The following is a 23,220-nucleotide window of genomic DNA, read 5'->3' on the forward strand; positions in this document are numbered from 1 at the left end:
TGAAGCACGGGGGTGGCAGCATCATGTTGTGGGGGTTCTTTGCTGCAGGGGGGACTGGTGCACTTCACAAAATAGATGGCATCATGAGGTAGGAAAATGATGTGGATATATTGAAGCAACATCTCAAGACATCAGTCAGGAAGTTAAAGCTTGGTCGCAAATGGTTCTCCAAATGGACAATGACCCCAAGCATACTTCCAAAGTTGTGGCAAAATGGCTTAAGACAAGAAAGTCAAGGTATTAGAGTGGCCATCACAAAGCCCTGACCTCAATCTTATAGAAAATTTGTGGGCAGAACTGAAAAAGCGTGTGCGAGCAAGGAGGCCTACAAACCTGACTCCGTTACACCAGCTCTGTCAGGAGGAATGGGCCAAAATTCACCCAACTTATGGGGGAAGCTTGTGGAAGGCTACCCGAAACATTTGACCCAAGTTAAACAATTTAAAGGCAATGCTACCAAATACTAATTGAGTGTATGTAAACTTCTGTCCCACTGGGAATGTGATGAAAGAAATAAAAGCTGAAATAAATAATTCTCTTTACTATTATTCTGACATTTCTGTCAAGGCCGTTGTAAGGACGAGACCAAGGCGCAGTGTGGTAAGCGTACATTCTTCTTTATTATAAGAACGAACACTGAACAAACAAAATAACAAAACGAACCGTGAAGCTAATATGAGTAGTGCAGACAGCCAACTAAACATAGAACAAGAACCCACGAACACCAAAAGGTAAATGGCTACCTAAATATGATCCCCAATCAGAGACAACGATAAACAGCTGCCTCTGATTGGGAACCATAACAGGCCACCATAGACATACAAATCCCTAGACCTACAAAAACCCTAGACTTACAAAAAACCCTAGACAATACAAAAACTAACGTACCCACCCTAGTCACACCCTGACCTAACCAAAATATAAAGAAAACAGAGATATCTCAGGTCAGGGCGTGACAATTTCACATTCTTAAAATAAAGTGGTGATCCTAACTGACCTAAAACAGGGAATTTTTACTTGGATTAAATGTCAGGAATTGTGAAAAACTGAATGTAGACTACAGTATGAATTTAGTGAAAGGAGCCTAAGTGTGAAAGCCAGGTGTTGACAGCTGTCTGATTACTCTACTAAAAGTGAAGCTGTTTTACAAACGCCACAGGGTTAGATTTGGTTTATTCTGGTAAAAGGTAGAAAAAACAGACAGATAAAAATGGACAAATACGTTGATCTTAACAAGCCATAAATAAACAACCACTATGAACTGACATGCATCGTACGTATCAAGAATCCTTCAAATAGCAAATCAAATTACAAGTACTCTCATGAAATTGACCAATGCCTTTCTTCCTCCTGTCGACTTTCACACCATGCAACTGAAAAGCAGCCCAAATATAATAAACATGTAAGATCCAATTGGGTAAGCGCAAAATCCAATTGCAGTGAATGGAGTATGTGGTTCATTGATCGTTTTTCTTAGTGAGTGATGAAATGTCTTTAATAAACATTTGCCATTCTCTTGACGTTTTACTCATAAATGGGTTAACAACAGTATCTTATCATTCCACAGTCAATACACTTACCAAAACATCAAATTTAAGAGGGCTAGGAAACCATGTCTTGACTAGCAGTATATTTTCCAGTACACTATTAACAACTAACCTTGCTAGAACATAAGACCAAAACATAACGTGTTTACAGGATTTTAAAAAACAAAAAAAAACATGCTAAACTAGAGAGAAATGTTCAAATGAACAGGAAAAACTAAAATACAGAAGCCAGAACCAGAGGAGATCGAATAACCATAATTACACAGATCTACAGTATTCTGAAGCTGCCATCATAGCACATTTAATTGTACGGACTATTTACAAACAACAATGTCTTCAGGATTTATACAAACACAATCCTTCAAGGAACAGTTCACTAAAAATACATGATAAAAACATATTTTCCGAAATTAACTAGGCTTCCGTCTATCAACCCAGTTACTTCACAAAGCAACGGTAATGAAATCATCTTCTGGAGTGATGTGGTTGCTTTGGAATGTTTATCCTAGCATTGCCACAGATGATACTAATGGACATGCTAAGAATGCTAACCAGCATCTGGTTAGCTAACTGAGCTAACCAGATGCTGGTGAAATTAACTAAATAACCCACATATGCACCTAAAACTGGGTCGACGGACAACAGCCTATGCAATTTGAAAATGATGTATGAATTATTCCTTTAATAGGCTGGGTCATATTTAACATATAAAACAGTTGGCAAAACATCACCATAGTTTAAAGGCCTAGGGTATCCTGATGGACACCAACAGTAGGCTAACAACCAGTTCTTTAGCAGGGGTGACATTGTTACACGTATTCACTGATGCTCTTAGTAATGGGTTTAAACATTGCACCTTCAACGTTCTTGGGGAAATAAAAGCATAGAGAAAGCAAAACGTATCTAATGTAACTGTAAGAAATACAATTACTTATTTCTTCTCTGTTTTCAATGTTTGTACAAAGTTCCAGAGGTCTCTAACCACCTGTATGACAGAGAGAGAGAGAGAGAGAGAGAGAGAGAGAGAGAGAGACTAATTATAATGCATCCAAATGACGTGCTGCATAGCAGAGAGTTATGAGTCTATGACTCACTTTTACTACAGAATGCCTTTAGTGGGCGCCTTGCCTTGCCTTGCCTGGGGAACAATGAACTGAGACGGCATTTAGGGGTACAAGGGGTTGGGTGGGGGCAATAGTACATACCAGAAAGAATGACTAGGAGTCTGACACATCTCAGAGTCTTTGGAACCAAATCGCTTCCACAGATGTGTTCTACACACTGGGATCAAGCCTCCCCCTGACCGCACCTTGCAGTCTATAGAGTTTTCACCTGCACAAACAACTGCTGCTGCTGCTGCTGCTGACAGCACAATCGTAATGGAGGCCTTAACATGTCAGGCTGTGGGATCTCAAAGGGTTCCTCATTAATAAAAAGAGAACCTGGTTTGTGACCCTTCCTAGCGCACACACACACACACACACACACACACACACACACACACACACACACACACACACACACACACACACTTGAATGCACACACATTCACACTCTTGCACATACACACACAATAAATGCACGCACTCCCATTTAAAAGTGCTTTTTTTTGTTTAACACAAACATTCCAATTCCAATTGTTTCCCAGAAACTAAACTGGGATATAATGGTGATTAGTGAATACCATCTTGGCCCCATGTGGTGAAGATAAAAGGACTCTTTAACTTAAATACTCCAAGTAAACTACAACTAGGTGCTGCAATGACGTGAGTAAAAACAATCTTAAATGTACATAGAGTCCCTGCGTTACGTCAGCATTTCTAAGAACAGGTAGTACAAGAGTCCAGTAGCCCAAGAAATATTCCTTCACTTAGTCAAAGACCTTGAACATGTGAGAGACTGGTACCATTCGCATACCTCCGGTCCGTTCATTAGGGCTACAAAAGACACTTGGTAGAGAACTACGGCAGTAAATCAAATGGGGAAGACTTTGCCTTAGCAGGTCTACTCCCATTCTATCCCTTAAGAGACCGCAGACCCAACATGAACATATTTCACTGCAACAAAACTATCTGAAATAACTGGGACACGGTGGGCAAAACCTTTTGTTTTTAAGCTAGGTGTTATATATTAAAAAATGTATTCGGCAATTAATGGCAATCGTTATCTAAACTACTGCAATGCTTCTGCTACAAAAAACGCTTTCACTACCAAGACAAGAAAAATACTTACTTTTCTATCTGACATCCTGAAAGCACTTTTCGCATAGTTTTCAAACTTCTGCTCGGTCTTTGGAAAAGGTTTTCCCTGATGGAAAAGAGCCAGTAAATATGTTTCATCTGGGTGAGACATTAAATCAAACTGGAGGGAAAAAAACATTATTACCAATATTACATAACATGTATAGCCTACAATTCTGTATCATTCACACGAGGCAAATATGAGGTGGCGGTGTAAAGTTGACGCAGCGCTACGGTATGTGGTCCACATGTGTGGTCCATCCAGTCTGAAGTGGCTGTAAGAGAAGAAGACAAGAAGCTAATCCCTCTGTATGACGTCATGGCTGTGTGAGCGCCAGTGGTCAGTACCCCACAACAGGCCTGGTGGCCATTGGCAAGGTCAGAGGTTATTCGCACACACTCTGGAGGAGGTGCATCATGTGTTCCACTAAGGCTTCGCTGTAGCCTCAGAGGGGAAAAACAGGACATCCGTTCTCCCTAAATATGTACTGCTGAATTGTCTTCAGAGAATACTTTTGTTGCCAAGACAACTACGGTGTTTATGGCATGTTATGTATGCAACCATGCAGAGGGAGGAATCACCACTATTAAAGATAACCCGTGGACTTTTGCTAATAGGCCCAGTGCAGTCAAAATTCTGTTTTTCCTGTGTTTTGTATAATATAGTACAACAGCTGATGAAATGAACACTGTAAAAGTATGAAAAAATGTGATCAGTGTTATTTCCTGATAGTTGCTGGTTGGAAATACAATTTACACAGGACTTTCTAATCGGCATCTTTTACATTGGTGGAGTTTTTGCTTGCCTGGTGACATTACTAAGCGGTATAAATTAATAGACCAATAACAAAGAGCGTTCTAAACATGTCTGCCAATAAGTTTTCAGGTTACATATCCCTCACATTAGGCCCCTCTTATAAGTGCTCACTCATACCACTCCCAGACAGTCCTAGCAAAATGATTGCTCGAGAATAGTTTTTTGTTGTTGATTTTTGTTGTTTTTGTTGCATTTTAACTGACAAACAATTACACTAAGGTACTTAATTGTTACCCATAAATTATTTGATATCGCGATAATCTGTTGCATTGGGCCTTTAAAATATGGAGCAGCATTTTCTCAAAGCTCTATGTTGGAAGCATGAAAACAACTGTGTTACCTCTTTGGCAGCCGACACTAGCTTGCTCTTGATTTCGGGCACGGTGAGAACATTGGATGGGCCAGCTCCAGACTTTTCCTTCTGTCTTTTTTCTTTTCCTCCCACTGGTGTCTGCAAGTCAAACAAGATCAACATCATTCACAGTATCATTCAGTGGTGTGCTTGTTCCAGTAACTAACCAGCCTAACTGAAAGGTTGACACTTAGGCTATGTCTAGATGGCTGTCAATAATCACTAGTCTCAATGTAGGCTACATAGGTTTTTAGTGTATTCCTTCACCCTATAAGAAAACCCCTGTCCATTGGCCAAAACCCTCCAAGTACATCCTGTCAATGTATCTATGAGTGACATCTAGGCCATTTGCACGATCCCAACTAGAGATGGGCATGGTTATTCGAATATTAAAGGGGACGTTAGTATTCGATTACTTGGGAGAGTATTCATTTTTTAGCTGAAAAGAAACATATAGGCCTATTTAACAATGAAAAGGCTTTGTCTAAAAATTGCTACATAGCCTACAAGGATAGACCATTACATTCACTTTTTTTTTTTTTTTTTTTTTTTTTTTTTTTTTAAACAACAGTTTTATGACAGGTTGTATGAGTGCGCCCCATAACGAAGACCCATCGGTAGCCTACACACATTTCACACGTGTAGCTTCATACATTTCACACGTGTAGCTTGTTGTTACTCTCCAATCACAGCGGCACTACAGTCAGAGGCCATGTGTAGCAAGTGAAGTGGGAGATTTCTAATCAATGCAAAATAGAATTAAAATTACGGAATTAAGTTGGCTAAATGAGAAGGAGTAGGCAAAAATGATCAACCAACAGGTAGGCTGTTGTTTAATATGAATATGGAGTTGTAGTAGAGAAGGACGGGGAGCGAAGCAAAATAGCCTCAATTAGCCTTGCTACTTTACCTAGCCTGTTAAACTCTGACTCCCACTGGTGGCATTTTATAGACCACGCATAATATTGTATATTATCCTCATAAAGTACACTTCGGTCTTAGAGAGGTACGAACTGTGGGATTCAGATAAATGTATCAGAAACAAATGTGACTCCTACAGAGCCCGAGATGGAGCAGACCAAAAAACCCTGAAATTTAGTTTAATTTAGAATTTGGGGGGGGGGGGGGGGGTCCCCCAATTGTCCCCATGGAATAAGAAATTTGAAGGTCTAGGTTTGAGATAAAATATGTCAACAATGTCTGTTCCAAAAGGATTAAAAAAATAATAATTTTAAACTGTCTGACCTTTTACCTAATGGATGCGCAGGGCTTGTGCAATGTCGTACAGGAATGATTTACATATATGAGGAGGAAGCTGAAGTCTCTACCTATCCATTGATGTAAATATATCACCTGTCTGGCAGTAAGATTTGAGTTTGATTTCCAAAAAGACAAGACCTGTAACTTTCAAATGATATGTCACTTGCTATTTTCTGTTGAACATTTTCTCACAGGGCTCTGTACAGGGCCCAAAACATCCACTCAGAGTTTAACAGGCTAGCTAGCTGGCTAACTAACTGGCTACTGTAGCTAGCTAGTTTCTTTACAACGATTTGATGCAGTCAAGACAGGTACTAACAGATGGGATGATAGATAACCTATTGCAGCAACAAGTTTGTCTAACTACTAGCGCGAGTCAGTTTGGCTGCTTTCGCTATCTCTCTTCCTCTGTGCCACACAGACTGTCACACACCGGCCACTGCTCCTCTCTCGCCCTTCCCCCAGCCTTCTGCTGAAACAAGCAGAGCGCAGTGCACTGGCTCTCTCTCGAGTCACGCAAGCAAGTCTCCAATGAAGTAAAAAAAAAAAAAAAAAATCCTTAAAACATGTATTTCGACAACACGGATATCAGAAAAAATAACATATTATTTGAATAGTGAAATAATTTCAAGTGCCCATCCCTATTCCCAACTGGCATCAAGTCACTGGTTGTAGCTCGTGAATTGGCCAGCCCAGGCTGTGCTCAGTGCGCTGGTTCCAGCCCCTATCCTGACCTATTTACTGTGAGTGAGAAAGGTTCCTCTATTGGGGTGAGAGCAACCAGCTGGAAGGGGATTAAAGCAAACACACACAACATTCTACCCTAATTACACCACCTTTTGACAAATATGGTGGGTACAAATTATCCTTTTATTGCTTCCAAGCAGTCGAGGGCAAGCCCAGACTTTAGCGTTGAGCAACAGAGCTCTGGGGAGGGTTGTTTGCCAAGAGGAGCAGAAAAAAGATTTGTTTTTCAGTGGCAGGTTAACTCCCCCAGACTGACACTGTGAAACGGGTCACTATCTCATGAGAAAAGCAGCGTCCGCTTGCTCGAGTTTCGCGAAATGTTTTTGCGCTATGGCTTAGCGTGAAAAGCAACCAACGAACACTTCTCATTAACTTTTTTGTACGGGAAGAGAAGTAATATTGAGTAATATTACGAACTCAGAGGCCCTATATAGTGGTGAGAGACTTTATCCCCTCATAGCAATTATGTAAGCTGACAACGTTTGATTGTCATAAATGTCATTAGTTTCCTTTTTTTGCTTGTATGTGTGTGTGCATACAGCGTGTGTGAGCCTCACAGAGCTCTCCACCAACATAGCATTAACAGGGCTACAGGTGTGTCCAGAGCCGTGCGGACTAGGCCCCAGAGGTCCTCAATTAGGAGTGTGTAAGAGTGTGACACACTTTGACACGCCATACGCCGCGGCTGCATGTTACACAAGCAGGGAGCCTGTTCCTACATGCCGGACCGGCTGGAATCCACTGTGATTGCAGGGTTTCATTGACGGCTGGAGCTGTGTTTGAAACTAGGGGAGAGGGACCTTCTTGGAGAGGCTTTCTGTCAGGCGACTGAAGAAATAACTAAAAGAAAAGAGTGCTTTTTATTATGACCATGGAGTAACATTTTTGATCCTAGTGAACACTTGACAGTTGCCTTAAAAAAAAAATACCCGCACCAGCACCGTAGTACAGTGAAAATAATGACCGGCACCCGACCTAAACCCTCCTATCAGGGTTTTGTGAAGAGCATCATATTACCTCTCCAGTTGTGCGTATTAGCGTCTTGACGTTACAGTGGTTGCCCTTTACACTTGTACGGGTTGAAAATGGCAGATTTGGGCACTGATCAGAATCACCTTTAATTTACACATACGCCTAAATTGGAATGCAGTGGCTATACAGTAAAATGCTATACATTACATCACAGCTCTGGCTCTGCGCTTCACAGCGCTATATGGGTTTTGACTGACAGCCGTTCTGAACTTCAGCACTGTGCGTGATAAAAAGTTGCCCCCATCCCTCCTCCTAATTGGGCAACTTTTGCACATTTTTTATTGTCTGAGTGAGGGAAATGCTGTAAATTCAGAGGATTATAATAAATAACGTTTTGATGTCATACAAGCAAGCCAAACACTCGTTAGTCCAAATGTGCACTTACATTACCATATCATAAAACTCATGTCACATACAGTCACTTCGGGAAGTATTCAGACCACTTGACTTTTGCCACATTTTGCTATGTTACAGCCTTATTCTAAAATGGTTTAAATTGTTTCCCAACTCACACAATACACACAATACTACATAATGACAAAACAAAAACAGGTTTGTAATTTTTGGGGGTAAATTATAGAAAATAATAAACATTTACATAAGTATTCAGACACTTTACTCAGTACTTTCTTGAAGCACCTTTGGCAACGGTTACAGCATCGAGTCTTCTTGGGTATGACACTACAAGCTTGGCACACCTGTATTTGGGGAGTTTCTCACATTCTTCTATGCAGATCCTCTCAAGCTCTGTCAGGTTGGATGGGGAGCATCGCTGCACAGCTATTTTCAGGTCTCTCCAGAGATGTTCGATTGGGTTCAAGTCCAGGCTCTGGCTGGGCCACTCAAGGACATTCAGAGACTTGTCCCGAAGCCGCGTTGTCTTGGCTGTGTGCTTAGGGTCATTGTCCTGTTGGAAGGTGAATCTTCACCCCAGTCTGAGGACCTGAGTGCTCTGGAGCAGGTTATCATCAAGGATATCTCTGTACTTTGCTCCATTCATTTTTGCCTTGATCCTAACTAGTCTCCCAGTGCCTGCCACTGAAAAACATCCCCACAGCATGATGCTGACACCACCATGCTTCCAAGTAGGGATGCTGCCAAGTTTCCTCCAGACGTGACGCTTGGCATTCAGGCCAAAGAGTTCAATCTTGGTTTCATCAGACTAGAGAATCTTGTTTCTCATGGTCTGAGAGTATTTAGGTGCCTTTTGGCAAACTCCAAGCGGGCTGTCATGTGCCTTTTATTGAGGAGTGGCTTCTGCCGGGCCACTCTACCATAAAGACCTGATTGGTGGAGTGCTAGAGAGTGTTGTCCTTCTGGAAGGTTCTCTCCCATCTCCACAGAGGAACACTAGAGCTCTGTCAGAGTGACCATCAGGTTCTTGCTCACCTCCCTGTTTTTTTCTCTGACATGCACTTTCAACTGTGAGACCTTATATAGACAGGTGTGTGCCTTTCGAAACCATGTTCAATCAATTGAATTTACCACAGGTGGACTACAATCAAGTTGTAGAAACATCTCAAGGATGATCAACGGAAACAGGATGCACCTGAGCTCAATTTCCAGTCTCATAGCAAAGGGGCTGAATACTTAGGTGAGTAAGGTATTTCTGTTTTATAATTTAATAAATTAGCAAAAATGTCTAAAAACATGTTTCGCTTTGTCATTATGGGGTATTCTGTGTAGATTGCTGAGGATTTTTATTTATTTAATACATTTTGGAATAAGTCTGTAACGTAACAAAATGTGGAAAAAGTCAAGGGGTCTGAATACCTTCCGAAGGCACTGTACAGTGTCAACGTTCACGATCACTATGTTTGATGTACAGTTACAAGATGACATGGCATCATGCCCTGTGTTGTTCTGAACAGAATGAACCTGTGTTGGTCTATGTTGCATCTACTCCACATTTTCCAGGAATATCCTAATCATGTTACTGAATGTATCCAGAATACTTTCAGAATTTGTTAACAAATGAGGCGAAAATTACAGTAAATGTAAAATTCACATAAAATCAACAGTGTAACAGTGTGTTTGGATTCAGTCTTGTCAGGTGAACTGTTGTGTCCTCAACTTTGGTCTAATAATTTCCCCATGATCTCCAAGCTGTTCTCTTTCAATTGCTACGATGGTCATGCATATGCTTTTCATATTTTCTCTGTTAGAAACATTTCAACTTAGCCCTATCCATATAGGCCAATTCAAACGAGTGTAAAGGGTTAATGAGTACGTTTACATGGAGACTAATAATTCGATATTAAATTGATTATGGCAGTAGGCCGAGTATGGCAATAGTCAAGTAAACACCTTACTCTGCTTATCTTTAATCGGTCATAATCAAAGTAAGCATACACCGATTAAAACACCTGGTTCTGAGCAATCCCTCTAATTATTAGGACATGTAAACAGCTTAAATCGATGTTCCAGCGGTGTATTTGATCTGTACATGTGCCAGCACCGGTAGCGCAAACCTCCCCCTTTTATGCACGAGTGAAGTGAGTTCGGAAAAACTGAAAGCACACATCTTAGAAAGAGCTTTCACATACAAAGTCCATATGTCAGAACTGAGAATCAAAACGGTATCGCAAAAATAACATGGCCACTGCGGTAGAACGTTTTATTTTAATTGCCGATTTTCTGCATTTATCAAAAGTCCCATCAGTAGCCTGATTTCAGATTTGTCATGTGAAAAGGATTCTTATGGAAATCGTTCTTCTTGCAAAGCATGTAAAGGTTTTAAACAAACTATTAAATCAATCCGACTACGCACAATAATCATATTATTGTGTACATGTAACCGTGCTCAAGGCCGTCATTGTAAGTAAGAATTTGTTCTTAACTGACTTGCCTAGTTAAATAAAGGTCAAATATATTTTTTTTTTAAATCAATAAATGATGGTGCATGATGTCAAAAGGTTTTGAAAAGATCTTTGCTGTTTTGAATGTTAGATATAAACATACAGTTGAAGTCGGAAGTTTACATACACTTGGGTTGGAGTCATTAAAACTTGTTTTTCAACCACTCCACAAATGTCTTGTTAACAAACTACAGTTTTGGCAAGTCGGTTAGGACATCTACTTTGTACATGACACAAGTCATTTTTCCAACAATTGTTTAAAGATAGATTATTTCACTTATAATTCACTGTATCACAATTCCAGTTGGTCAGAAGTTTACACACACTAAGTTGACATGGAAAATTCAAGAAAATTATGTCATGGCTTTAGAAGCTTCTGATAGGCTAATTGACATAATTTGAGTCAATTGGAGGTGTACCTGTGGATGTATTTCAAGGCCTACCTTCAAACTCAGTGCCTCTTTGCTTGACATCATGGGAAAATCAAAAGAAATCAGCCAAGACCTTAGAAAACAATTGTAGACCTCCACAAGTCTGGTTCATCCTTGGGAGAAATTTCCAAACGCCTGAAGGTACCACGTTCATCTGTACAAACAATAGTACGCAAGTATAAACACCATGGGAACACGCAGCCGTCATACCGCTCAGGAACGAGACGCGTTCTGTCTCCTAGAGATGAACGTACTTTGGTGCGAAAAGTGCAAATCAATCCCAGAACAACAGCAAAGGACCTTGTGAAGATGCTGGAGAAAACAGGTACAAAAGTATCTATATCCACAGTAAAACGACTCCTATATCGACTTAACCTGAAAGGCCGCTTAGCAAGGAAGAAGCCACTGCTCCAAAACCGCCATAAAAAGGCTTGCAAGCCGAAGGGGGGGGGGGGGGGGGGGGAAGCATCATGTTGTGGGGGTTCTTTGCTGCAGGAGGGACTGGTGCACTTCACAAAATAGATGGCATCATGAGGTAGGAAAAGTATGTGGATATATTGAAGCAACATCTCAAGACATCAGTCAGGAAGTTAAAGCTTGGTCGCAAATGGATCTTCCAAATGGACAATGACCCCAAGCATACTTCCAAAGTTGTGGCAAAATGGCTTAAGGACAACAAAGTCAAGGTATTGGAGTGGCCATCACAAAGCCCTGACCTCAATCTTATAGAAAATGTGTGGGCATAACTGAATAAGTGTGTGCGAGCAAGGAGGCTTACAAACCTGACTCAGTTACACCAGCTCTGTCAGGAGGAATGGGCCAAAATTCACCTAACTTATTGTGGGAAGCTTGTGGAAGGCTACCCGAAACATTTGACCCAAGTTAAACAATTTAAAGACAATGCTACCAAATACTAATTGAGTGTATTTAAACTTCTGACCCACTGGGAATGTGATGAAATAAATAAATCATTCTCTCTACTATTATTCTGACATTTCACATTCTTAAAATAAAGTGGTGATATTAACTGACCTAAAACAGGGAATTTTTACTTGGATTACATGTTCAGGAATTGTGAAGAACTGAGTTTAAATGTATTTGGCTAATCTGTATGTAAACTTCCGACTTCAACTGTACAATAACTGATGTGAAGATAGCAGCTAAAGAGGTGATGGGAGCCAATGACGATAGCATATTCAAAGTTAACACGTTCGAATTATATGTCACTCAGAATCACCACAGCAACATCAGTTTGTGTGCGTCCACAACAAGTGTGTGGATCCGTACAGTGACAAGAGGCTTGTTGCTAATTCAAACCATTGTATTTGAAGCATATTGAAAGTAATGTGTAAACACTGATCATTACCTGAAATAATAACAGAGACTAGATACAGTATCTTAATTGTGGGATGAATAAAGGAACCTCTTTTTTGGAAACTACGCCTCTTTACAAAAGTAGACACGGGTTTAAGAAGTAGATTGAACCGAACGGTTAAAAAACAAGACCATGGTTCTTTTTTTCTTCCCTTTGGAGAATGCAATAATCTTCTCTTTCCTCAGCAGAAATCGACATTCATCGCACAGATCAAAGGTATAAAATTAGAGGACAAAAGAAACGCACAAATATACACACACACCCTCACACCTCCGACTCTAAAAAGCCCACATGCCACTGGCTCCCGGCCAAGAAAAGCCTGGCGTATTTATTATTTGGGGGCGGCTCTCCACTTCCAAAGGACAGCTGTGGACCTGAAACAGCTGATAGATAGACAGAGCATGCTGTTTAATCTGCGCCAGACACTGATTACAGATGGGACATGTGACTTAATCACTTGCACGCTAGCATTTCAGGTAATCGCTCGTCTCCGATTCAAACACATGGTCATGATGACACTTCTGCCGGCAAAGTCTGAGTGAGGTAGTAATTGTCCCTTTGGTGTCTTGTAGGGGGGCATTGGAGACCGGGTAAGGAGACAAAAGACGGTTCGCTGAGAAACTTCCGACTCCCAAGACTAAAAAAACTTTTTTTCCTCTCAACTTTATTCAAGCAGCACAATTGAAAAATCTGGAAAATTTGAGATGTGATTAAAATAATCGTTAACAGGTAGGCAAGACACAGATGCAAATTGAACTAGGTGTCCATCAGTTGCCAAAAGTGACGATGTAGGTCTTCTCAGGAGAATCCAAGGCAGAGCATCTTACAGTTTAATGACTGTGGCGTCTGCTCGGAGGCATCATCACAGAGCAGGCAGCCTGCTTCAACTTCCATCAATCAAAAGCACTAACACACCATAGATGACTCAACTTTAGACCAACAAACTCAAATGACAGTCATATCGACCCATTTTCCTGCAACCAAAATGCGTAGACAACGGGACAAAGAGTTAAGAAATATGGTGAGAAAGGTACTGGCAAAGGATCTGACGAGCCACCCTAATGACCAGTCACCTGCACTAAGAAAACGCCTGCTTCCTCTGGGAGAAACCTGCCTGCTGCCCCTGACATCAAACACTCATAATGAGAGCAATTGGGAGAAGGTGTGTCCAGGAAGCGAGGGGTGTGAGGAGGCTGTGGAGAGGGGTGGAGGGGTGGCTGAGGGAAGGGGGTCGGGGTTAGGTAGGGTGGGACTGGGGGGTTAAACTGGCAGGAGGCCAGGGTTTCCCCTAAGCCTAGTTAGTTTCCATAAACTAACTAGGCTTCTTTTCATTTAAAATATTAAATTTGCTTGTCAGAAAAGTCTATATAGCCTTTTCCCGCTAGAATGAACGATATGCATGTTCTAGTGAGCTACTGATAGGACAGGCGCCTGTCAGTCACAAAGCGAGCGATGATAAGGAAACACTGCTGGTTTGTCAGTCTGCTGTCTGTCCTGCCTCTCGGTACTGGTTAATTTTGTGCACTGGGGTTTCAGTCAAATTTCTTTTTACAGAGGAGGGAGAGCATGATGCTTCTTCATTGTCTACTGTGAGTGAATCTACACGTCCCATGTAATGTAAATGTGTACGATGAGTTGAAATCCACTTAGTTATTGTTTTTTGAAACAATATATTTTATTTTGCGTGTTTCATATAGCCAGCCATGGAGTCTGGGTGCATAGGCTATTTACTGTGCTTTGATTGACGACCGAGCAGCAAGTGTTGGCTAGTTCATAAAAGGTGTCGATCTGACTGAATAAAGTAAATCTCCTATGTCTCTTTGATATTCATAAATCATACAACGTAGTTATATGTCCATAGCTTCTCATCTGGACAGTAAACCAAAGATCTTGTTTGTATTTTCCTAGGATTTGAAGCCCATGTCAAGACATGCCAGTGACTCGTCAGTGATCTCTAAAGTGACTCGTCAGTGATCTCTAAAGTGACTCGTCAGTGATCTCTAAAGTGACTTGTCAGTGTAGCCTAGTGATGGGTTGTTTGCAAACTAATGCCTCTTTTTGAACAGGTCTTCAAAGTGAACGCCGGGAACTGAATCGCTACCACAGCTTTTTGTTCTGCAGATAAATTGTGAAAAAATGTGATGAAGATGTTGAATCCTCACTGCAGGAACAATTGGTAGTGGAGAGAGCCTCAATCTTCTCCAAAAAATGATAAAATAAAAAGACAAAAGATTATAAAAGCTAATGATACTGACTCTCCAACCATACCCACTCAGCCCCTACATAGGAGGCCATGCGTCATCTTTGGCCATACTCTCCTCCCTTTCAGCCTCTAACTCCCACTGTCCCCTTTCCTCGACCCTCCCCTCCTGCTCTGTAGCAGAGTGACTCTGCGTGCTCACTGAACAGGGCTGCGGGCAGCTGAGCGGAAATGGAGGAAAACTAAACCCCCCCATCCCAGAACTCCCTGGCTGGCTATTTTTTTATTTGTCTGGTTATTCCATGTACTTAGGGAAAACACTGAGGAGGTTTCAGAGGTTAGCCTGTTGGTTAATCCCCACTAGCATTTTAACAACGGCTGTCGTGACGTGGTGAACAGCGGCCATTACAGAATTAGCTAGATTAGCAAGCGTTCGCTCTACCACACCGCACGCTGCCCCGAGGGCTATGCACCACCCCGGGTGATTAGCATAGCAAGTCTCACCTCATTGTGCATTCGTGTCTGACATCACATACAAAGGGTACAGTTTTCAGTCCGAAACAACGTACTGTGAGGATTTTGATCATTTCTTGTCATGACAGGAAGTGTTGAAGGCGTCTTTCCTGACATATTGTTAGAGAGAAAATGAGATTGAATTTTTGAGACACTGCTATGAAGATTTTAAAATCTAAATGAGAGGTTCTCATACATTAATTTAAGTACATTTGTAATTTGATTAAGGCAAAAACAACCTGTTGCTGTTCGAGGCTAGTCTATTTTATGTCAACACAAGAGAGAAATGACTGCGACAAAAGGTCACTGCTACTGTTTCAAGTTAAGCTAGACTCCTTTGGGGGGCTACGTGGGTGGGTGGAGGGGCTGATTAGGGCATTCTTAAGGAGGGGTGGAAAATGAGAAGGTTGCAAAGGTGGGAGGGAGGGATGTTTTGGCTTCAAAGGTGGTCTGCAACTCAAAACGGTAGGTCAGGCCGAGAGGTCGTGGTCTTAAACCCCATCCTGGGAAACGTGTTCAGGGGTCAGATGTGTTTGTTTAACACAGAGAGAGTTCAATCCTCGGGTTTGTAAGGCCGCTGTCCAAGAAATTCCACCTGAGTAATTAAGCACCAGTCTTGAGCTAATTGCTACTTGGATTTATCACATTCTTTTGCAGTGCTTTAATTAAATGCAGCTTGCTGAAGGTTTGGCAAGTACTTCTGGAACAGTTGTCTTATGAGCAGACACCTCTTACATAATAAGCATGTGTCTTATTGTGAACATTCAAATGTGACTGTGTAACTACTACAGAAATACATAGGTATTAATAAGATTTATTTACAGAAAATGTAGTCTCTTGTGACAAACTTAACATAAATGTGGCTAGGGCAGGCAGGATTTTCTATACTGTCCCCCATGAACAGCAATTTCGTGGAACAAACAGCTGATGTGTATGCTCTATGCGCATCACAACTCCTATATGCTGAAAGATATCTTCCATTTTCATGTTCAACAGCATAACACTGTTATTAAGATTCTTCTCTCTAAACTAGCTGGCAGAGAACATGTGTTTTCCATGAGTTTATTTTGAAGCCTAGACCACAAATGCACCTTTAAACTGTCTGCTTTGGAACTGCCTAACCACAAACAACTCTTTGGAATCTCTCCTTGCCTCCTCAGCTCCAGGCCTATTTTGGAATCACATGATCTTATCCCATAGTAGGCTGGACAATAGAACGAGTCAAAATTCACTCAAGACTGAAAAATGGCAAAAGAGCGTTGGCTAAGCTGGAACACGAGTGTGCGCCCATAGCAAATGAATGGAATCGAACGTTGGCAGAGCCTGTTTTGACTGGAGTGATTCTTAGAATTCCATTTAGCCTAAATGGCATCAAAAAATGTATCCCCTTTTATTTTACCACTACAATCTGTTCTTAGGACGAAACTGAAAAATAACAACATGTGTAGAAAGTAAACATCCGTACCTCGAAGGTGCCAAGTGTGCTTATGTCTGCATAACGATGAAGTAGGAAAACATTTTTACCTTCTGACTATTTCTGGTGTAGCGTTTGATGACAATGGAATACACTGCCCAACCTTACATAATTAAAGAGGAGATTCTCATGATTAAAATGGTGTCCGACTTGAAAAAATCTAAATATACACATTGCGAGATATTTGGCGAAATATACCAGCATGCCTCTCCATAGGAAAACAATGGGGGGAGCTCAGCGTTCCAAGGGCAAAAGGTATTTCGTGGCTAGCGTTTGATGACAACGGAATACACTGCCCAGCCTTATATAATTAGAAAGAGGAGATTCTCGTGATTAAAATGGTGTCCAATTTATTTTAAAAAAGGAAAATATACACATTGCGAGATATTTGGCGAAATAGGCAGACATACCTATATTTCCCCCATAGAAAACAATGGGACGACCTAATTTTTAGTTGTTGTTTACATTTTAACTACCAGCAACGTGGGCAGGTCTCATTGCCAACAATATCAAAGCAGACATTGTGACATAGAACAATAAGCTGGAAATAGAATGTTCGGAAAGCGAGTTGGTGGTCAAGAGAACTAATAGGAGCTGGCAGGGTGAAAAATGTCCTAAAATAAGGCCTGTTATTCCGTGATTACTTCAAAACTACGGCAAGCAGCTGGGACATATGGTAATATTATGAAACTGGGCTCCACGGCGGATGCAATGAACTAGTTTTTATCAGAAAAAAGCATTGTTAAAAATGTCAGGTGTCCAGCCTACCCATAGATTGAAAACTCTACGATTTACCTGCCAAATGAAAAGACCACTTTTGGGAGCAGACACCAGTGCTTCATTTGGATGTGAGTAATTACTCTGGTTTCATGTTGGTCTAAAGAGGTCTAAACAGGTGTAAGAGTTGACCTACCTTGGTTTGAGGTTTAGCTGATGGTCCCCCTTGTTTCCCTGGTGAGCCATTCTGCGCCCATGTCACACTTTTCGGCTTCTTCCCCAAAGGCTCCGGGCTCTGAGAGACAACGGAACTAGTTAGGAGACATGCGGGAAGCACCATACAAAATAGAAAATCCAATTTCCACTAATCTTTTAATTTGGGATGACGACATGTTGACAGCAAAAAAGTGTTGCTGTTGTCAAAATAGACTGCCTGCCTGTCTATATAAACTACTTCAGTCAGATCTTCAAAAGGAGGGAAATGGGAAATTAGTAAAATAGTGTATTGGGGGAACAGTAATTAGTATGCTCGCCATCCTCTCAGTGTTTCAACCCAGGAAGCGTATTAATACCCATGCTGTCACTGCTCATCACTATAATACAGTATGAGCATGACAAAGAGTTAAGAGAGCAAAGAAAAGAAGAGGAAGTAGAATAAAGATGTGTGTCTGTAGAGGGGGATAGCAGAATAAATCAACAGGTGACAGAAAGGCTCAGCTGTCATCTGGCCCTGGGGCTACAATCAGTGCTCACATCAGGTATGTGCATCTGCCTCGCTTTCATCTCTCTCGGCCTGGCACAGTTCAAATCACAAACACACACAACGATACACAGCCACACAAACACACAATGTTCTAAGACAAAGGCCAGGTGCAATGAGAAACTGTTGGACAAGAGAAGGGGGGCGGTGTGTGAGAATAAAGTGAGGAATGAAAGCGAAAGATAGACAGCAGGAGGACAGAGGGACAGGACATGTAGGCCTAGGTAAGTTATCGAGGAGAGGGGGCAGGGGCGGGGGGTTAAGGAAATGGGAATTCCCAAGCCTAGACGTGTGGGCTGTGTTTCTCAAGTTGTCTTTACTGCGTCTCGCTCTGCACGGTGCTGGTGAAACAGTGAGTGTTCAGGTAGATTACAGAGGAGAAATCCGATCATTATACCCGCAGACCCTGTGTTTTAGTCTCGAAAAACCAGATGGGTACTAGAGGGAACAAGATGAAAAAGTTTCCCCCGCTTCGTCTCCAGCAAAATGGCCGCCGGTCAGCGAGTGCAAATCAGAGCACTAAAAACATGTCTAGTTTACCAGACTTGCAATAATAACAAGAATTTGACAAAATGGTCTTTGACACTGATATGCAATACCACAAATGAGACTTGATGTAAGACAATAAAATATGCCTACAACATTTTACATTATGTTGTGAAACATCTTATCCTGTGGCTATTCCAAGGTCTGGTGAAATGTGTCACAATCCTAGCTATCTAAGATGACATAATACTACTTGTTGGATCTCCTATTGGCGCTAGTCTACATGGACAAGTCTTTGTCTAACATGACACCTAGTGGACATATAAGGTACATCATCTATACCCAGTGTCATTAGTCAAGGTCTTGTGGTCGCTACGTTTGAGAACAGAGAATAACAGGGCTTACTTTCTTTATGGTTGGTTTGGCTGGAACTTTCTGTACCTTCACCTCACTCTCATCTTCATCACTATCATCGTCATCATCACTACAATGAATAGAACAAGAAAATCTATTTGTCAGGCTATCTAATGGGGGCCCATCAAAGGCACATGATGCAAGACACACCAAACAACCGGAAATACAAACGAGAACATTCATACTCGTCGTCATCTTCATCGCTGTCATCATCATCATCATCTGACTCCATTTTCAGTTTCTTCTGCAAAGGGAAATAAACACAATGTATGTAAAACTGTTGTTAACAAGGCCTGATGAGGAATATGGTATGTATGCAGTTGAATACAATACAATATATTTCTCCCATTATGTGCCTGTTGCATGAGTTAACACAGCAGGAGGAACATACCGGAGCAGGACGCTTCCCTGAGGTCAAGCTTGACAGCCTCTTCACAGGTGATGTGTTGTTTTCCTCCTCTTCCTCATCAGAGTCCTTCACACCTACAAGTTGAGATTAGGTTACGCATTCAGCGCTGATGTCTTGTACTGTCAAAATGTCACCTTATATCAAGCCCGAAGAGAGTATACAAACAACTAAACCAGCAGACTGCAAATAAAGAGTCACTCACTGACAAAATGCTGTCCACTGATGTACACTGGTCCACAGCCAGACTGGAGACGGAAGGTTACTGGAGGGGTGATCTCAAACCCTCCTAAACTCACCTGCAAAACAGGGGAGAGCATTAAAATTAGGAATAAAAGTATCAATATTTTTAATTGTTTCACATTTATGAGCAGTTGAAACTATCAAACGTAGAAGTACAACGTCACAAATGACATTAGAGAATGTAAATTCAACTAGCTTTTTCCCCATGGGGAAGGAATCCCATGGATCTGCTAGCAAAAGGGTCTTATCAAATTATCTATTAATGTATTACCATATTAAAATCAAAACATCTATTCACTTGTATCTGCTTGTTAAATATAAAAGTTGTGGGTGCAGCCAGTTGTGAATGTGAATTCCTAAGTGCCAGGCCATTGTTCTGGTGGTGATGGTAACCAAACAAAACACAGGTGTAGGTATTAGAGTAACTACTGTTGAAGTGTTCAGGTAGTGATAACGTCCATAAAGTAACACAATTATCCACTCACAGCTAGTGTTTTCAAGCCTGAACCAGAACCAAAACACACACAAGCCAAGCAGCAGCCAACAAGCCAAGCATGTTACAACAATAGAAGTCAGAAACGGCGACAGTGTTCTCTGGACCTCTGGATCAGGGCGGCAGTCAGATTTTTGCCATTTAATATGCAGAAACTGGATTACTTTAGGACAGGGATGGGCGACTAGCGGCCTTTTTTTAGGATCGTGGATCAATCCCCCCCCAAAAAACAAAATGTTTAGGGGGAATTCAGTCAGGGTCTCAACTTACTGCTGAGAGTTAGAATATTAGAATACACAAGCTGCAATTTTGAAATGTGGTTGTGCATCACTTTTTAACTTGTGTCAGTCACATAGCACGTTTTATTTATTGGTAAGTTAGTCTAGCTGGGGGCCCCCCATTGATTTTGTTAGTCACTCTCACTCAGATATAATTTTAAAAACTGCAAAGATTTCTCTCCACCCTATGGCAAAATGTGTAGAATTGCAGGAAATTAGCTGTAAAACTGCACATTTTTCTCTTGTATTAAGTTAGTTATAAAATATCTATATCTTCTCTCCGCCCTATGTTAAAATGTGTAGAATTACAGAAAACTTGCTTTAAAACGGCAATATTTTATTATTATAAATTGTTTTGGTAGGCTCCCCCCAGAAAATGCACTTAGGTCCCCAAAAGGCTAGGGCTGGCTCTGACTGCATGTCTGGGTATAGATGTGGGTACATAGACCCCCAAGCCACTGCGGCCCCACATGAGTTCAGATTTTTTTTGTGGCCCCTACCCCCATCAAAGTTGCCCATCTTTGCTTAAGGAGAAACCAGGCTAACATCATGAAGAATTAGCCCATCACTGGCATGGCCTTGTCATAATCAAATCAAATTGTATTTGTCACATGCGCCGAAGACCTTACCGTGAAATGCTTAAGCCCTTAACCAACAATCCAGTTCAAGAAATAGAGTTAAGAAAGTATTTACTAAATAACAAGCGTAGGTCGCTGTCTCTATAGCCACAAATGTAGCGTGAGGAAAGATAGTAATAGGTTGTGTGGTTCATTGAATCCAGCCCAGTGTTGAGACTTGGGTCATGGCCAAAAATACCTGTAGCATCTGTGTAGACCTGTGTAGTAACACTGTAATTACTACAGTAACAACACGTTATTTGAGTAATTGCATGGTAATGGAGTGGAGTGTTTTTCGCTATTACAAAAGTGGAATAAGCGACAGGGTTAAAAGAGCATTCCTAAAGCTTAAGGTGAGTAAGAGCACGAACTAGGGCGATTCATCATTCTAAAACACTTACAGAGGGCAGCACGGACGGCTTCAGCACAGCCAGTGGAATTTTGGTGGTCTTTCCGTCGTATGTGACGCCCTCGATCTCCACCGTGTGAAACTTATCCTCGGCCTCCGCACCCAGGCACACCTGCAACACCAACAGCTGTTTCACAGATATGATATTGTATGTTTTTCCATGTTGGAACACGCCAACACCCTCCAGTCTCCCTCATTTGTCTGTCAATCATCATCTTTGCTTGATGGCAAATAGGGAGAGTGACTGAAAGAATGTTACAATGAGGATATCTATTTAGAGGAGAGGAACGGGCTCATTTGCAAAGGTAGGGAAACGAGCAGAAAACAAAGAAAATAAAGAAAAACATTGTCTGTTGATGAATATGTTATTCCTTTAAATACACATCAAAGAACTGTGACTAGTAGAAATCTCTACTCATTATGTTGACAAAGGTGAACTTGGTATTATGGTGTACTGGTACAAAGGGATTTCTGTTATTTTCCAAAAGTGATGAAACAAAAGGGAAATAGGTGAAATAGAGACTAGATATTCCATTACATAAACTAAAAGTGTTCATTGTATTTGTCAAAAGAAATTCTGCACAGTCTGCACAGGTGCAAAGATAAATATACTGCAGAAAGTGTAAAAATAAATGGACTTGATTTAGAATATTTAAGAACATACAGCTAGCTGAATTATTCAAATTATATTACCTCACGGTAGTTGTAGCATAGTGAAATGCATCAGTTGTCACGACCTAATACATTTTTATTGTTTTAAAACGCCATGATGAAATGTTGGCCAAGTAGCTAGCTAGTTACAATATTATGATATTCTGTAATGGTAACTCGATCTCAGAACTGGCATCATAATCTTACTGCTTTGAGTGACAGCTGATGATCCGCGTCATCGTCCTCCACCTCGACTTTGAACTCCTTTTTGTCCGATTTGAGTGCACAACCTGATGTTCACAACACACAGGTTAGCAAACTCTAAGCAAATAGCTGTTGACATTCTACATTGAAAACAGAAATGTAACAGTATCATTGATAACAAATTAAGCTAGCTAGCTAGCCTGCTAGCTTGCTAGCTAGCTAACTTGCAAACAAAAGAGGGTATTGCTGAATTGGCGCGAGAAGCTCATATGCATTGCTAGCTTAATATAGACATTTGATGTGTTTGGGAGAGTTATAGATATGTAACAAAGTACAAATGTCTGCTATTACTAACTGTGCACTAAAATGTATCTTGGCAGTACAGACGTTCTCACCAAATAAATACATTTGAGGTCTGGTTAAATCTGGGACGCTATCCTCCGCCATTTTCCCCCTGATGTTATTGTTCTGTTCCGTAAAGGCAAGTGACAGCTCAGGTAGCCAATGGGATAGCTAAAAGGAAGTTATGGAAATCATATTCGTCCAATCGAATCAAAGCCTGGGTGGGACCAAAAGGGGGGAACCCCACTGTGGTTTACGTCCACCAGATGGAGACATTGCAAAGGAACTATAAACAATCCTGTGATACTTGAGATTTGAAAATCTACTGTAGTATGATATTGCTGTTTTGTAATG

At 41.2% G+C, this 23,220-nt stretch overlaps 1 protein-coding gene across 2 annotated transcripts; it reads right to left on the reverse strand.

The window, feature by feature from the left end:
- Positions 1 to 1,156: 1,156 nt before the first annotated feature.
- LOC120048054 (nucleophosmin-like) lies at positions 1,157 to 22,994 on the reverse strand. Of its 2 annotated transcripts, XM_038993742.1 has the most exons (11): positions 22,920 to 22,994; positions 22,528 to 22,610; positions 21,662 to 21,781; positions 19,835 to 19,928; positions 19,615 to 19,706; positions 19,409 to 19,467; positions 19,215 to 19,293; positions 17,760 to 17,858; positions 4,945 to 5,055; positions 3,780 to 3,854; positions 1,157 to 2,532 (listed from the first exon to the last, which is right to left on the reverse strand). In XM_038993742.1, exons 1-11 carry the CDS (start codon positions 22,969 to 22,971, stop codon positions 2,479 to 2,481), a joined length of 918 nt encoding a protein of 305 aa, XP_038849670.1. In that variant the 5' UTR covers positions 22,972 to 22,994; the 3' UTR covers positions 1,157 to 2,478. The 2 variants fall into 2 exon arrangements, with proteins under 2 accessions (XP_038849670.1, XP_038849672.1); XM_038993744.1 differs by lacking the exon at positions 3,780 to 3,854.
- Positions 22,995 to 23,220: the final 226 nt, after the last annotated feature.

This window comes from Salvelinus namaycush, chromosome 5 (genome assembly GCF_016432855.1).
Source record: "Salvelinus namaycush isolate Seneca chromosome 5, SaNama_1.0, whole genome shotgun sequence".
Taxonomy (NCBI): Eukaryota; Metazoa; Chordata; class Actinopteri; order Salmoniformes; family Salmonidae; genus Salvelinus; species Salvelinus namaycush.